A 14,578-nucleotide genomic window follows, 5' to 3' on the forward strand; every position below is an offset into this window, starting at 1 on the left:
ATACTTTGGCATTCTGGAAATGATTGTGACTAGCATTATAACAATGTATAATGCATATGGGCCATAAAAAACAATAATCAGGCTAACATACTAGTTTGTAAACGTACCACATATAATACATACCGTATTGATTTATGCACTCTTTGTTTATAACAGCATGACCTAACATAGTGTGTATAGACTCTGTATATTTACTTAAATCATTTTAATGATATCCAAGACATACCATAAAAAATACACTTGTCATGGCTTTTTCTTTGTGCAGCTGCAACAGTAGGATTGTAACAAACTTGTAATGTTGGGTTTTCTGTCTAATCTTTTTTTTGTGCTTGTGCCAAAAGCTGTCTTAGTACTTTTTTTTTTTTTCTTTTAACCACTAGCGGTACCTTAAGAAAATAATTTATATCAGGACACTGAAGAAATGATCCAGTTTCATGCTGTAGACTTTGCACTTCTGTTGCAGCACTATTGGATTTAACTCTTAACATACATATGTGAGGTTGTTTTAGTTTGAATATTTGAGTTCCTACTTTATGTGTCTCATTACTTTTACCGGCCTTGGTTATGCTAAATGTACATCTTAATTATCACTTAACCGGACCTTAACTGCACCTTTTAACCGGAAACACTGTGAGAAATAACTAAGAGTGTGCCATTATGTTTCCCACAGTGGTGAAATGTCCGACGCCTCCATCCATCCCTAACAGCCTTTTGGAGGGCTCGGTGTGGGAATGGGGCACCAGTGTGAGTTTCAGCTGTCTGTCGGGCTATGAGCTCTCCTTCCCTGCTGTGCTCACCTGCACAGGGAATGGGATGTGGAGTGGAGAGCTGCCTCAGTGCTTGCGTGAGTAATAACCTAATCATTATCACATGATGTGTGTAGAGGTGCTCACAGGGGGTTCAGGACAGGAATGTTACACTGTTGTTGCGCCTCACCACTCTGTGTAAGCAGGACAAGCGGAACGACTGAATAGCATCATCGAAAACACTTTTTGGGAACGCCAGATCACAATGTTAACTTCACACATTGGAGTGGACTTTTGTTAGCTTTGAGTTGTGTGTCAAGGTGGCATCATGGGGCATGCAATGTTGTTTAACCGAAAGTATGTGTAGAAATGGTACGTGAGATTGATGCAACGCCTCAAAGGAGGATTGTTTGAACAGTCCAGAAAATTGCATCGCAACTCTTATTTCAGAAATGCATCTTGCAACTGTTCCTTCTAATTATATTTCCATTTTATGTCCCAAAACTCAAAACACATATTTCAAACTTAAGTTGCAGTAGTTTTAATTTGTCTTCTCTACTGTAAGACTCCACTATTACTTTGCTGCTCACCCCTTTGGAGGTTTTCCAACTTAATGAAATCAAAGTCATGAATAACTTATGAAGTTTTAACATGAGGCTCTTTGCAGCAACAGTGAATTATGGACTAAATAAAGACAATACCGTGAAAATGCACTGGAATTGTGAATAACTATTTCTTTAAATGCAGCGTCTTTTTATCGTCAGCACAAATACTGGAATTTTATTTTTCATACTACGAAACCTGGCCTGTAGGCCCGGTCAAAAAAGACAGTAACTTAATAATCATGGCATGAGTGCAACCACGATTCAAGCTTCTATTTATTGCAAGGGGAATTTCGTTGGCTGCTGTTTTAGAAGCAGCTGCATTTAAAGTAGTGAATGTACCTTGTCCTTTTTGTTATGATTGTACAATTTCAGTCACTGCACTCATCCACGCGTGGGTCATGCTATCAAATATAAGGTAATGGGCTGCCTTAATGCACAACTTAGTGCAATTAATTGTGCGTACAATAACAACACTGTATAGCTTGCCGACTCAAAGTAAAAGGTTGTAAAATGGTTATAAAATGGAATGGTTTTATTATTATTATACATTATAATTATAATGTCTCATAAAAACATGTGAGATCTCGTTGCCCATTTAAAACTAATTATATTAACTGCGGCGGCACGGTGGACCGACTGGTTAGAGCGTCTGCCTCACAGTTCTGAGGACCGGGGTTCAATCCCCGGCCCCGCCTGTGTGGAGTTTGCATGTTCTCCCCGTGCCTGCGTGGGTTTTCTCCGGGCACTCCGGTTTCCTCCCACATCCCAAAAACATGCATGGTAGTTTAATTGACAACTCTAAATTGCCCGTAGGTGTGAATGTGAGTGCGAATGGTTGTTTGTTTGTCTGTCTGTGCCCTGCGATTGGCTGGCAACCAGTTCAGGGTGTACCCCGCCTCCTGCCCGATGATAGCTGGGATAGGCTCCAGCACGCCCGCGACCCGAGTGAGGAGAAGCCGCTCAGAAAATGGATGGACGAATGGATATATTAACTGCAAACTCTTAGCACTCAATGCCAGCGACAAGGTGTGTTGTTTGTACAAGAGTCAGTCTGTCTGGTGCGGGTTGAGACCAAGCTGAGAGCTGAAATCTTTTTAATTCATGCAATATTTACTTAGAAATGAAGGCATTTTTAAAGTAATGTGCACTGTTCAAAGTTTTTGTTATGTGTTTATAATTGTGGCTCTGTCACTCACTGATGATGTAACTGTTTACTTGCCAGACTTCTGTGCAAGCATTGTTGGTTCTATTCCCATTCAGTGACTGTGTGAATGTCAGTGGGAATTGTTTCCATATTTGCCCTGTGATATGTACAGTATGTATGTACAGTATATGCATGTACTGTATATACAGTATACCCAGTCCATTGGCTAGCCCGTCTTTTACCCAAAGTCAGCTGGGATAGGCTCCAGCTCCCTGCGACCTTGAACAGGATAAGTGATACAGAAAATTGTTGGGTGATTGGATAGGTCTTTGTTTCTTTGCCTGGCTCAGCAGCAGATTTAATATCTCATTGGCACATACCCCACCATTAAAGTATTGAGGAAATTGTATCAATATTCATTTACTAATTCTGACAATTATCAAACATAATAGACTCCCCTGTAAAAGTAGTGGAATATTGAGGGCAATTCCTTTATTTTTTTGCTGAAGAGAAAACATGTGGGTTTGTTGACTAGATAAATATGAGACGAGATCTACATTGAAACTTTTTTTAGAAGATAGCACCTGTTTGAACCCACTTAGTTTTCATGTGAGCAAAAGTAGTGGAACATGTGACTGGCAAGTGTGTTTCGTTGCCCAGGTGTGTTGTTTTATATTGGTTATCCAAAGAAGAAATACCGTTGAATGTCTACGCTGACTTTCAGATTTGGTTTTGGGCTGTGCAGACTACATTTCCACTAGTTGGAGATATAAGCAACATGAAAAATGAAAAGCAACATCAAAACCAGAGAGGATGGGTAGAAAGGAATTGCGAAGTTGAGATAATATTGAAAATCAATCAGCGCCATTTCACAAACATTAGCAAGAACAATCATTTGGAATGTCCTGAAAAAGAACGAAACCACTGGTGTACTAAATAACAGACGTCGAATGAACACATGCACACTAACACACAGAGGCAAGCAAGACAACAGCAGTTGATTACAAAATCATTGTGAAAGCTGTGACAAATATAAAATAGCGGCTATTGACATCAGCAACAAACTGCAGAAGGTAGAAATAAAGGTGTTACAATTGACTGTTTACATCAAGACATCATGAAAAAAAGTACAGCGCCTCCAACTCTAAATACATGAAAATAAAAGCAGAAATGTTGATCTCCTGTGTCATCTCAAAATGTTTTCTCTCAACAGCAAACAAATAGAAATTGGTCTATCTCTTCCGATACTTTTGGAGTGGAGTGTACATACTTGTATTTTCTAATTTGGATCTGCAACAATTTGTACACTGCCTGTACCAGGCACATGCATAGACATTTTGGGGGGCAGGTACTCAAGCTATAAAAAGGGCACCCATCGCCAAAATTGTTCTCCCAATTAGGAAAGAAAAAGAGTAGTACTGTAATTTCTCGTGTATAATGCAAAAAAATGTCCCCCCCAAAAATTGTCAAAAGTCAATAGTGCGCATTATACATGGGTATCGGGGCAAATGGAAAAACTTGCACATTTTATAAATGTATGCCGCCATCTATTGGTTATGAAAAAGCTGTACACTTTCATTCCAAAATGCCACGCCACCTAGTGGTTATAAAAAACGTGTAGCCTACACTTTCATTCCAATATGACAGGGATGCGTATGACAGCGTATATGTACAGTTGTGCTCATAAGTTTACATACCCTGGCAGAATTTGTGAAATATTGTTTTTTTTTTTTAATATGACTGATGACTGATCAACAACCATCATTAATTTATTTTGGGTTATGTTTTATTTAATGCATGTTTTTGGGATGTGGGAGGAAACCGGAGTGCCCGGATAAAACCCACGCAGGTACGGGGAGAACATGCAAACTCCACACAGGCGGGGACGGGGATTGAACCCCGGTCCTCTAACCAGTCGCCCACCGTGCCACCTATGTGTTTTCTAATTTACTAAATAAAAGTAGGGCTGTGACTTTCAAAAGTAAATTTTAAAAAAAAGGATTAAGTGTTCAAACCAAGTGCTTAACTTCCGAATAATTCTTTGAAAAAAAAAACTAACAATATTACTATTAAGGAGATGAAGGGAAGCTACACTGGATATAAATAGTCTCCACACCCCTGTTCAAATGGCAGGTTTATGTGAAATACAAAAATAAAACCAAGATAAGTCAATCAATCACGAGACAACAAAGAACACATGGACAAGACACGAGTGGCTAGAGGGAGCTGATTGGTTGACACAAGGTGGAGTGCTAACAAGAAAAGGTGGAAACAATAACCAAATGAGCGAACAAAACATGAACATGTGACAGGAAAACTTGACAAAACATGAGACAAACTAAATCTTATCAAAACTAAGTCAACAAAAACAGATCATGACACGCTCTTCCTCCATAAGCCTTTCTCTTTGTAATGAATATTCATGTGATGATATAGTGCAATAAGGGGGGGGACGTCAAAACAAGTACACAACACACCATCATATTTTAACATCATCCCATCACAAACAACAATACACATCAAAACATTATGTTCTATAATGTTCCAATATTGTTCACTGTATCCGACCAGATAGTTGTTTTCTACGTAAAACTTCTGTTGCTTACAATTCCGATCAATAAGCAGCTCTGGTAAAAAAAAATAAAAATGACTCTTGTAAACATGTAGTTAAGCCAGCCTCCTGCTGCAGTACTCTAAAGGGGCAGCAACTCGGTGATAAATTACCACGTTTTACAAAGGCAAATAAATGGAAATTGAGAAGAAAGAGCTGATCTTGGGTGTAGAAAAGCTATTATCGATGCATTAAAATGTCAGCACAGAATTATGTACAGCAGTCTTTGGTACTGGTCCTCATAAATTGTGAGGCCATTATTAAGTGGTAAATCCGCCTCAGTTCATGTTCTTCCGATTTATTTGCAGAACAGACCCCTGCATAGCCAGCATCATTGCATGTACACTCTTAAGTACAAGTGTCATGTTGCAGCTTGCTAGCAAGGATTTTGTAATCATGTTTGACATAAGCTCTAAACATACAGTAGTTTTTGCCTCAGTTTAGATAGTTAGACCTGCATTGGGCAGATACCTGCAAAAACATTGAACTCAGCAACCAAAAAAATAAATAAAAAAACATAGTGTATCTAACATCTAATGTTGAACCAAATTGATATTTTAATGCAGTTTCAAATTGAACGCCCTAGCTGTTTCTGACACATAGAAGGTTTGAGCTGCATGTGGGATAGAAATAAGATCAGGATCAAGAAGTTGCTGACTTGCAACTCTGCAATCCTGAAAATGATGCAATCATCTGCGTTCGAACATAAATGTACACAAGTAGCAAATCGCGATTTCATTACACAGTCATATTCCCTAACACAGGCGGCACGGTGTTAGACTGGTTAGAGGACCGGGTTTCAATTCCCGGCCACGCCTGTGTGGAGTTTGTATGTTCTCCCCGTGCCTGCGTGGGTTTTCTCCGGGCACTCTGGTTTCCTCCCACATCCCAAAAACATGCGTGGTAGGTTAATTGACAACTCTAAATTGCCCGTAGGTGTGAATGTGAGTACGACTAGTTGTTTGTTTATATGCGCCCTGCGATTGGCTGGCAACCAGTTCAGGGTGTACCCCACCTCCTGCCCGATGATAGCTGGGATAGGCTCCAGCACGCCCGCGACCCTTACTAAGGGTGGTTTACGAGTTGAGAATAACATATTAAGAAATAAGGTGTATTTTTGGCATTCATTTGATATTTAGCGCCAAATAGATAAACATATTGAAATGAAATGGAAAAGTACATCAATGGTGTGTTTCTTAGCTTTCACGAAACACTCTTTAACCATTCATGACTGGACTATATTCCAACTTTGAGAATGCTTGTGTAAAGGTATTTGTTGTGTGACGTTTGTGTTGGGATTTGGACTTTGAGGATCAGAGCAAGCAAGAACTTATCTCGCTTTCCAGACCTTCCATACAGACCTTCCCGCCTGGTGTAACTGCTTGCCTCATTATTGGCTTCATCACACACTGCTTTAACTCGCTGACTGGCTGCTGTGACTCTTGGTCTTCCTTCTGCTCTCCAACACCTCCTGAGTGGTTCCTGATCATTTTTAGTATGGTAGATTGAAGGATCCAGAAACTGAAAAATCGCAATAATGATGCATTACTACAAATGCAACTCCCCCCAGCTAAACCACTCAGACACTTCTGTCAAGTTTAGTAGGTGTACATAAGCAGCAAAATTGAAAGTTATTATCGACTTATTTTCATCTACTGAGGCTGTTGCTACAACCTCACTTAAAATGTTGTCATTGGTGAGTAGCCGCAGTTTGCCTCCATTTTTCTTTTGCATCTTGGTCATGTTCAGTATTCACTTACTCAACATTTAATATAACCTTGCCACCAAGATGAATGAATGAATGTGTCCACCCAGTTTGACTGTTCAACTACAGACAGCAAAACTTTGCTTCACACTTGCCAATGGAAATGTCTCATCTATGTTGGACGTGTGCCCGCAGCTCATCATTTTAGCAACAGTACTTTTTTATTTAGTTGTTTATTTCATCTCTGCCTTTGCAGCCAAGTTCTGTGGAGATCCAGGTACACCTGCCAAAGGACGGCGAGAAGGGCGTAGCTTCATTTTTAAGTCAGAGGTGACTTTTAGCTGCAACCCTCCCGATGTGCTGGTAGGCTCAACAACACGAATGTGCCTGGCGGACGGCAACTGGAGTGGATCTCAGCCTCGGTGTATCGGTACAAAACACTGTCTCAACCTTGTATATTCATTTGTGTGGAAAGATTATGTTGACTATTGTTTAATTTCACTTAGTTCAAGTGAGTAAAAGTATTGAAGTTAGCTGACAAGAAATAAAGCATATCAACATACGGGTAATTTGATAATCAGCCATTGGTTTACTGGCTTGTTCTTACTCTTCAGCTACCGGTAATTCTCCTTATCCTCATCATGATTTCATTTTTCAGAACCCACAAGAACCACATGTGAAAATCCAGGAGTGCCCGAACATGGCTTCATGAATTACACAACTGGTTTTAAGGTAAATTAATAAATGATGTTTTAGAAAACACTGTACACTTTATGCTTCTTGAGTTGTGCATAGTGGTCAGTTGGGCTGCATTAAAGAGGATTGTAATTTAGCTGATTTAAAGATATTGGATCTACTGATAAAACCTTAGAAATTCCAATAGCACTTAGTAGAGCACAGAATTTGGATCCGCTCCAAATTGTGCACCTTCAGAGTTACCCGCCTCCTTGCTATCCATCCATCCATTTTCAACACAGCTTATCCTGGTTAGGGTGACGGGGCGCTGGAGCCTATCCCAAGCTGACTTCAGGCGAAAGGCGGACTACACCCTGAACTGCTCTCCAGTCCGTCACAGGGCACATATAGACACGGACAACCATTCGCGCTCACATTCACACCGTCACTGAGTGGAAACTGAACCCATGCTGCCGCAACAAAGTCAGGCGAGTGTACCTCTACACCATCAGTGACCCTCCTTGCTAAAATGCTGGAAATGTGGTCATTGGCATTTATATCAGTAATTGAGGAACAAATTTATTTCAAGTTTGTGGGGAAAAAAAGTGGGTTCTTTCTTGGCCCATACTACAGGTTCTTGAATTTTTCTAAAAATGTCAATAGTTTTTACCTAATATAACTTACCACATAAAAAAACAGAAGAGAAAATCTTAACAACACCAAATCGTGTCTCGACATTCACATACACTGCCCTTATCATTTAATCACATATTGTCTCTTACATTAGATTTAAATTAACATACTGTGAATGTTTATTTAGACTGACAATTAAAGATGCCTTACTTCACTAAACTTAATGTTTTTAATGCTAATTTCAATATAAATAAATAAATATATATATATATATATATATACACACACACACACACACACACCTACACACACACAGCTTTGGTGAGAGAGGTAAGAATGTGGTCAAGTACAGGGATATCCTGGATGAAAACCTTCTCCAGAGTGCTCAGGACCTCAGACTGTGCCGAAGGTTCACCTTCCAAGAATCAGAATCAGAATCAACCTAAGCACACAACTAAAATAACGAATGAGTGGCTTCAGAACAACTCCGTGACTGCTCTTGAATGGCCCAGCCAGAGCCCTGACTTAAACCCAATTGAGCATCTCTGGAGAGATCATCATCCAACCTGACAGAACTGGAGAGGGTCTGCAAGGAGGCATGGCAGAGGATCCCCAAATCCAGGTGTGAAAAATAGACTTTACGCCGACGTAAGTTATTTGCAGTCTGTGCACAACTGAAGTGCGTCGTGGGGAACATTATCTAAATGCTTCAACACAAATTTGATTGGGCACCTGAAGAATGTACACAAGGAGGAGCATGCTGTGCTCAAGCAACGCAGTGTGGGGGAAAAGAAAAAAGGAAAAGCCAAACGGACGCAAACTCTGGACAACACCTGTCCGTATAGCCGGGATAGTGAGAAAGTTAGAGTACGCATGTCATTAACAGTATTTGTTAAACTAATTTAATTACAGTAAGTTAGCACCCATTATTTCTGTCATGTTGTAATGTTGATTTGAACTAAATGTATGTCAGTGGCCAATCCTTGAATGCCCCAAGAGGTCATTGATGTTTTAACTTTTGTCTAAAATGCTAGAGAATAATTTTGAAGATACAGTATTCAGTATACAGTACAGTATATAGTATATACAATAAATGAACAAGTCATACAGGACACAAGTATATACAATAAATGAACAAGTCATGTAAATAGATCAGTGATCGGTGATCAATTATCGTTTTTTTAAACTTGGTGATCGGTGATCAGCCCAAAAATCCTGATCATGTAAAGCCTAGTGAAAAACCTGTTGCATCATTCCCCAAAAGACTCATGGCTGTATTAGCTCAAAAGGGTGCATCTACTAAATACTGAGCAAAGGGTCTGAATACTTATGGCTGTGTGATATTTCAGTTTTTCTTTTTTAATAAATCTGCAAAAATTTCAACAATTGCGTTTTTTTCTGTCAATATGGGGTGCTGTGTGTACATTAATGAGGGAAAAAATGAACCTAAATGATTTTAGCAAATGGCTGCAATATAACAGAGTGAATAATTTAAGGGGGTCTGAATGCTTTCCGTACCTACTGTATATGCAGCCAAAACTAGCTATGATTCTATTTGTTGTTTTTTTGCTCCAGTACGCCAGGTCGATTAATGGATTTAATCGATTATTTGTTGTTGCTTTTTGTAACATTGATAGTTTTTTTTCAGTTTGTTTATTTTGTGCCTGACTCCAGTGGTGTGAGTTCACAATAAGAGCATTCACTAAACATTACAGCAGCATGAAATAAACTAACCATGGCTGAATAATGTAGGTTAGAACTGTCTGTCTATTCCAAACCGGAGAGGGTTTTCAGTGTAGGAGTGACATTGTAACATGTAACAGGGCATGCCTCATGTTGGAGACAGGCCTTTGTTCCTTGCCAAAAAAATATTTATTAAAACTAGGCAACCTACCAGGCATGCATATACTGTATGCAAGATTATGTTCACATTTTCAGGGACAGAGGTTAATATTTTGTGGAAGCAGCTACCTTTTATTCGTGTCATGTTCAGTGACAGTTTTGTTGTTACATATTAATGTAAAATGATTTTTTTTAATATTATTTTATATTATTCTAATATTATTTATTTCCATTAAATTGGCGACCATTTCCATTTTTTATTAAAATGTATTTAGGGTTGTGTTTCTTTCTCCAAGTTTTAAATAATGTTCTTGTCATTGAAATCATAAATCTAATAATTTTTTAGGGAAAACAAGTCGGAGATTTTATTTTAAGGCCATACGGTGGCCTTGTGTGTGTGTGTGTGATAAAAAACTAGTCAGTTCAGAACAGAACGGAACATATTCGAACAAAGTATACTGTATATCATGACCCCCGCCATGAGCTCAGTTCTCGCCGTGAGATATGTTCAGTCAGTGTATTTCAATTTGTCCTTCTTGTTGCTTTTTCAGTGTCACTTACAAGATAAGTGAAAACAGTTTTTTATTATTCGTTCAGCAGGATATCTGATAAGACATGGATCTCGAAGTAAAACCACAAGTAGCTTAGCTTTGTACTTGGATCACTTGAGAACAAAAAATGGAAAAGCCATTCATTCCAAAGACTTGCTCCCCTCACGTGACACACAATCATTTTAAATTTTTTTATTTTGCATTACGTAGTTTTGTGTGTGTGTTTGTGTCCAGGTGGGCAGCAGAGTGGACTTCCAGTGCCAACAGGGACACATCCTCCAGGGCTCCATCACCCGCCTGTGTTTATCTGATCTCACGTGGACCGGCACCCAGCCTACCTGTATCCGTAAGTAATTGTGCTTCACACTCCTCAAAGGCAATTTTTTGCACAATTTTAAAAAGTTCCTAGGTGTCTTAAAAAGGTCCCTGACATTCTTCCATCAAATTACAGACTTAATATTCACTTATCACACGGTGGTTGAAATCACTTTGGATTGGCATTGTGTTGTATGTCTTTTGTTACCATGATGACCATGGGCAGAGCTAGGGCGTGTGACAAAGCAGACAGCTACTGTTGCCAAATAAGTGAATTTGTTGCTTGATTTAGCAATAATTTGACCATACCTTACAATACTGTCTTTTATTCATTTGTTGCCATGGAAGTTTCAGCCTCCACCTGGGGTACCGTAATTTCTCGTGTATAATGCGCACCCCCAAAGTTGACCTCAAAATTATGGAAAACCCTTCTACCTATGTATAATGCATTTTTACAATGCATGATTTTGCTTCTACCAATATGATCAAAACATGAAGTATTATCTGTAGTTTGTTTTATTTTTTCAAAGAATTATTCTAAATACTTTTTTTTTCTTTACTTGCTCTTATTTTGAAATTCACAGCCTTACTTTTATTTAGTAAATGAGAAAACACAGTTGTAGTTATATGTTTGATTACCCAGGCAGAATTTGTAAGATGGGTACGGTTCTTCAAAGAAAACATGAAAGACCAGGGGAAACACATTTAATTTTATTTTAATGGGATTAAAATTAAATGGGCAAGCATTACAGAAGAGCATTATCATTAAACAAAACATACCCATAAAAAAATTAATGATGGTTGTTGTTCAGTCATCAGTCATATTTAAAAAAAAAAAAGAAAGAACTATATTTCGCAAATTCTGCCAGGCTATGCAAGCTTATGAGCACAACTGTACATATATGAAGTCATACGTACCCCTGTCATATTGGAATGAAACTGTAGGCTACACCTTTTTTATAAATACTAGGTGGCGGTGGCATACAGGAAGTATTCGATTTACAACGCACTCGACATACTACGTTTCAACTTTACGACGCCCGTGCCTCGTCCGCCATTTTGTCCCAGCACAATAGTGTTTCTGCTTAGCTAGTGCATAGTGCTTGTCTGTGTTTGTGCGCCGGGGTTATCTTTGCCTTTTTTCACACTCTCAGCAGTAATGGTAAGTACATAATCTTATTTTTTTATTTTAATGTATTTCTTTTTTGATACGAAGTGTTAACATTTCCTGCTACGGTCACCTGACAGTGGTCGGGAGACGCAGGGGTTAACTCCCTTCCCTCGTTGCACAGCAGAGCTGGGTGGCGGCAACAATAAAGGCACGAAGCACCGATTTGCTGCTTTATTGGCTTTATTAGCTCCTCTGCACATTCAACATCAACGGGTCCTCCGCTAATCGCTACTCTTCCCCGGTCGCCGTCACTACACTTGCTACTGTACACAGTCGCACCGGCGCGCACTCCTTCCTCCTTCACAGTCCCGCCGGACGACGCCTGCACAGTGCGTCACACATCGACGCACACGCCCACACACACTGAGCTTGCTCTCACAATCACGAGGGACAATACCCGTAACAGAATTATTTCCCCGTAAATTTAGACTAACGGTGAAATCCGTTAGAAATCCCCATTGCTCTTAACCTATCCATGAGCAGTATTATACATGAGAAATTACGGTAATTGCAGTCGTTCTGTTGGAACAATCTCTAAATTCTGACCATTGTCAAAATGGGCCCAAGCAGGCGTTACCAGGCCAACCACTTATGGAAGCTGTGATTTAATTCATTTATCTCAAAGGCATCCTTTTCAGCTACAGCCTCTATGACTGAAACAGTCTTACTACTGTCACAATTACACTATGCACACACAGTGGAAGTAGTAAGAGCTGTGTGGTGATAGGGGGTTTCACAGGATACGTAATCTTAATCTAACTCGTGTGGTAACACCCACTTAAAATTCCTGGAGACATTTGTGCTGAGGTGGCAGATACTTTTCAATGCCTACCCTCCATTGTCTGCATAATCTATAATACGTGTATCTTTCGAGGGTGTGCATGTGAGTTAAGCGGGGTACACACATAACCATTTGAAGATCTTGTCCAATTTTTTAAATGTGCGAGACAAGGAAAGCAGTTCTTACTGCTGTCATTGTTTCTCTTCTGCTCATTATGCCCAATACAACACACCACACATTATGTACGATATCTCGTCCCCCAAACCAGATGTCTGCTGTAGTACCAACACTGACCTGTGACGGGCAGTGTGTAAAATATGTCTGCACGTGTGTGGACTGCACAAGCAAGCCAGAGCTACGAATTGTTGTATTGCCAACTTAGCAACATTGTGACTTCTTTGGCACCTCAAGCGACTATTTCTCAAAAACGAGACGAGCCACAATACCAAAAGTGGTTCTCAGGTCAGCAACATTCTCATTTCCTGCACGGGTGATGGAAAAGGACCAGGGGGATTTGCCCTGATACCACACACACAGGATCAACAGTTTCATAAACTGTAGCTATTGGGTGCATTGTAATTCATCATATATCACTATAATGAAATAACGTAGGTACATATTGTTATCCTTTTGTACATAATGATGACATTGTATTGCCAGGACCTGAAATTAACTGACAGGCAACCCACTTATCAATCAGAGGCAAAAGCCTTTGAAGCATTTCAATGTCCTCACTTCCTGTGTTAAGCAGCTTCACTTTCTTTGCCAGGTTTGTCTTTATCAGCTAAAGCTGCATCCCAGCAGGAGCAGCTCTCTGGCTCTCATCCATCACCTGCGGTGCCTTGAAAAATTTATTGATTTTCATCTGCCCTCATCCTGTCATTGTTACAGCCCAAATAGAGAATAGAAAGGATAGATGGAATAGAATGGATCAATGCAGCTCTTTTAATAAATATATACATTCACAAGGGAGAGACTTTAAAACATGGACCATCCTCTTGCCAGAGTATTGCTTAAGTTATTTTAAATAATACTTCAGAATATTTCACCTTTTCCTTAGGAGTTAACTGTTTGATTCCTGTTGTGTGTATCATCTTTATATTTCTGCTTTGTAAAAAATACATTTGCACTTTAGAGCCTCACTGCAAATTAGATTTATTTAAAAACCTTGCAGTAGTTTGCAAATGGACTTACAAAACTTATATTTTTAAAAGAGGTTTATCTATTCAAAGTTTAACTTTTTCAAATAAATTTAAACTGTAGATATAGTAATCATTCATATTAATTGTTGTTGAGTTTTCAAACTTTCCCTGTACATCCTATAAGGTGGGCAAAAAGATCCAGTGGGAACTATAATAATAATGCATAGGAGCTTAAGCATGAGGCTTTTTTAAAAAAAATCTTTTATTATTATTATGACTGTCACAACCCATTGACCCTACACCCTCATGAATTCGCTAGAACACCTTTCGCCATGATTAAAAGCTCTTTTTGTGAAACCATTTAAATGGATTCACAAGTGAGGCTGACTGACTCTTGCACTGTTGGCCAAGGCAAAAAACCTGTTATTGACCCAATAGATGCATTTAACATGATGGAGATCAGTCAAAGTGCAGCATCAGTAAACCGTGACCGTGTCAACAGTATGGAATGTTTTTTGGAATAATATAAAGACTAAATGTATATTAATATTTTTGTACTTTTTAATACGTGTCTGTGGGCACGATTGAGTGCTTGAAAGTCATTACCAATATATTATTACGATTATTATTTCTTTTTAATTTTTTCACACATCAGCT

The 14,578-nt window shown here is 39.2% G+C and overlaps 1 protein-coding gene across 4 annotated transcripts in view; it reads left to right on the forward strand.

Annotated features, from left to right (window-relative positions):
- The window catches only part of LOC133479563 (CUB and sushi domain-containing protein 3-like), a 283,130-nt gene that overhangs the window by 244,479 nt on the left and 24,073 nt on the right, over window positions 1-14,578 (forward strand). For 3 of the 4 annotated variants that reach the window (XM_061776717.1, XM_061776718.1, XM_061776719.1), the window contains exons 60-63: window positions 671-844; window positions 7,068-7,241; window positions 7,470-7,543; window positions 10,747-10,858. In XM_061776717.1, coding sequence (XP_061632701.1) covers window positions 671-844; window positions 7,068-7,241; window positions 7,470-7,543; window positions 10,747-10,858 — 534 coding nt within the window. Of the gene's footprint in view, window positions 1-670; window positions 845-7,067; window positions 7,242-7,469; window positions 7,544-7,802; window positions 8,320-10,746; window positions 10,859-14,578 lie in introns of those variants that run through there. The other variant, XM_061776721.1, reaches the window with a different exon arrangement.

Source organism: Phyllopteryx taeniolatus, chromosome 6 (genome assembly GCF_024500385.1).
Source record: "Phyllopteryx taeniolatus isolate TA_2022b chromosome 6, UOR_Ptae_1.2, whole genome shotgun sequence".
Classification (NCBI taxonomy): Eukaryota; Metazoa; Chordata; class Actinopteri; order Syngnathiformes; family Syngnathidae; genus Phyllopteryx; species Phyllopteryx taeniolatus.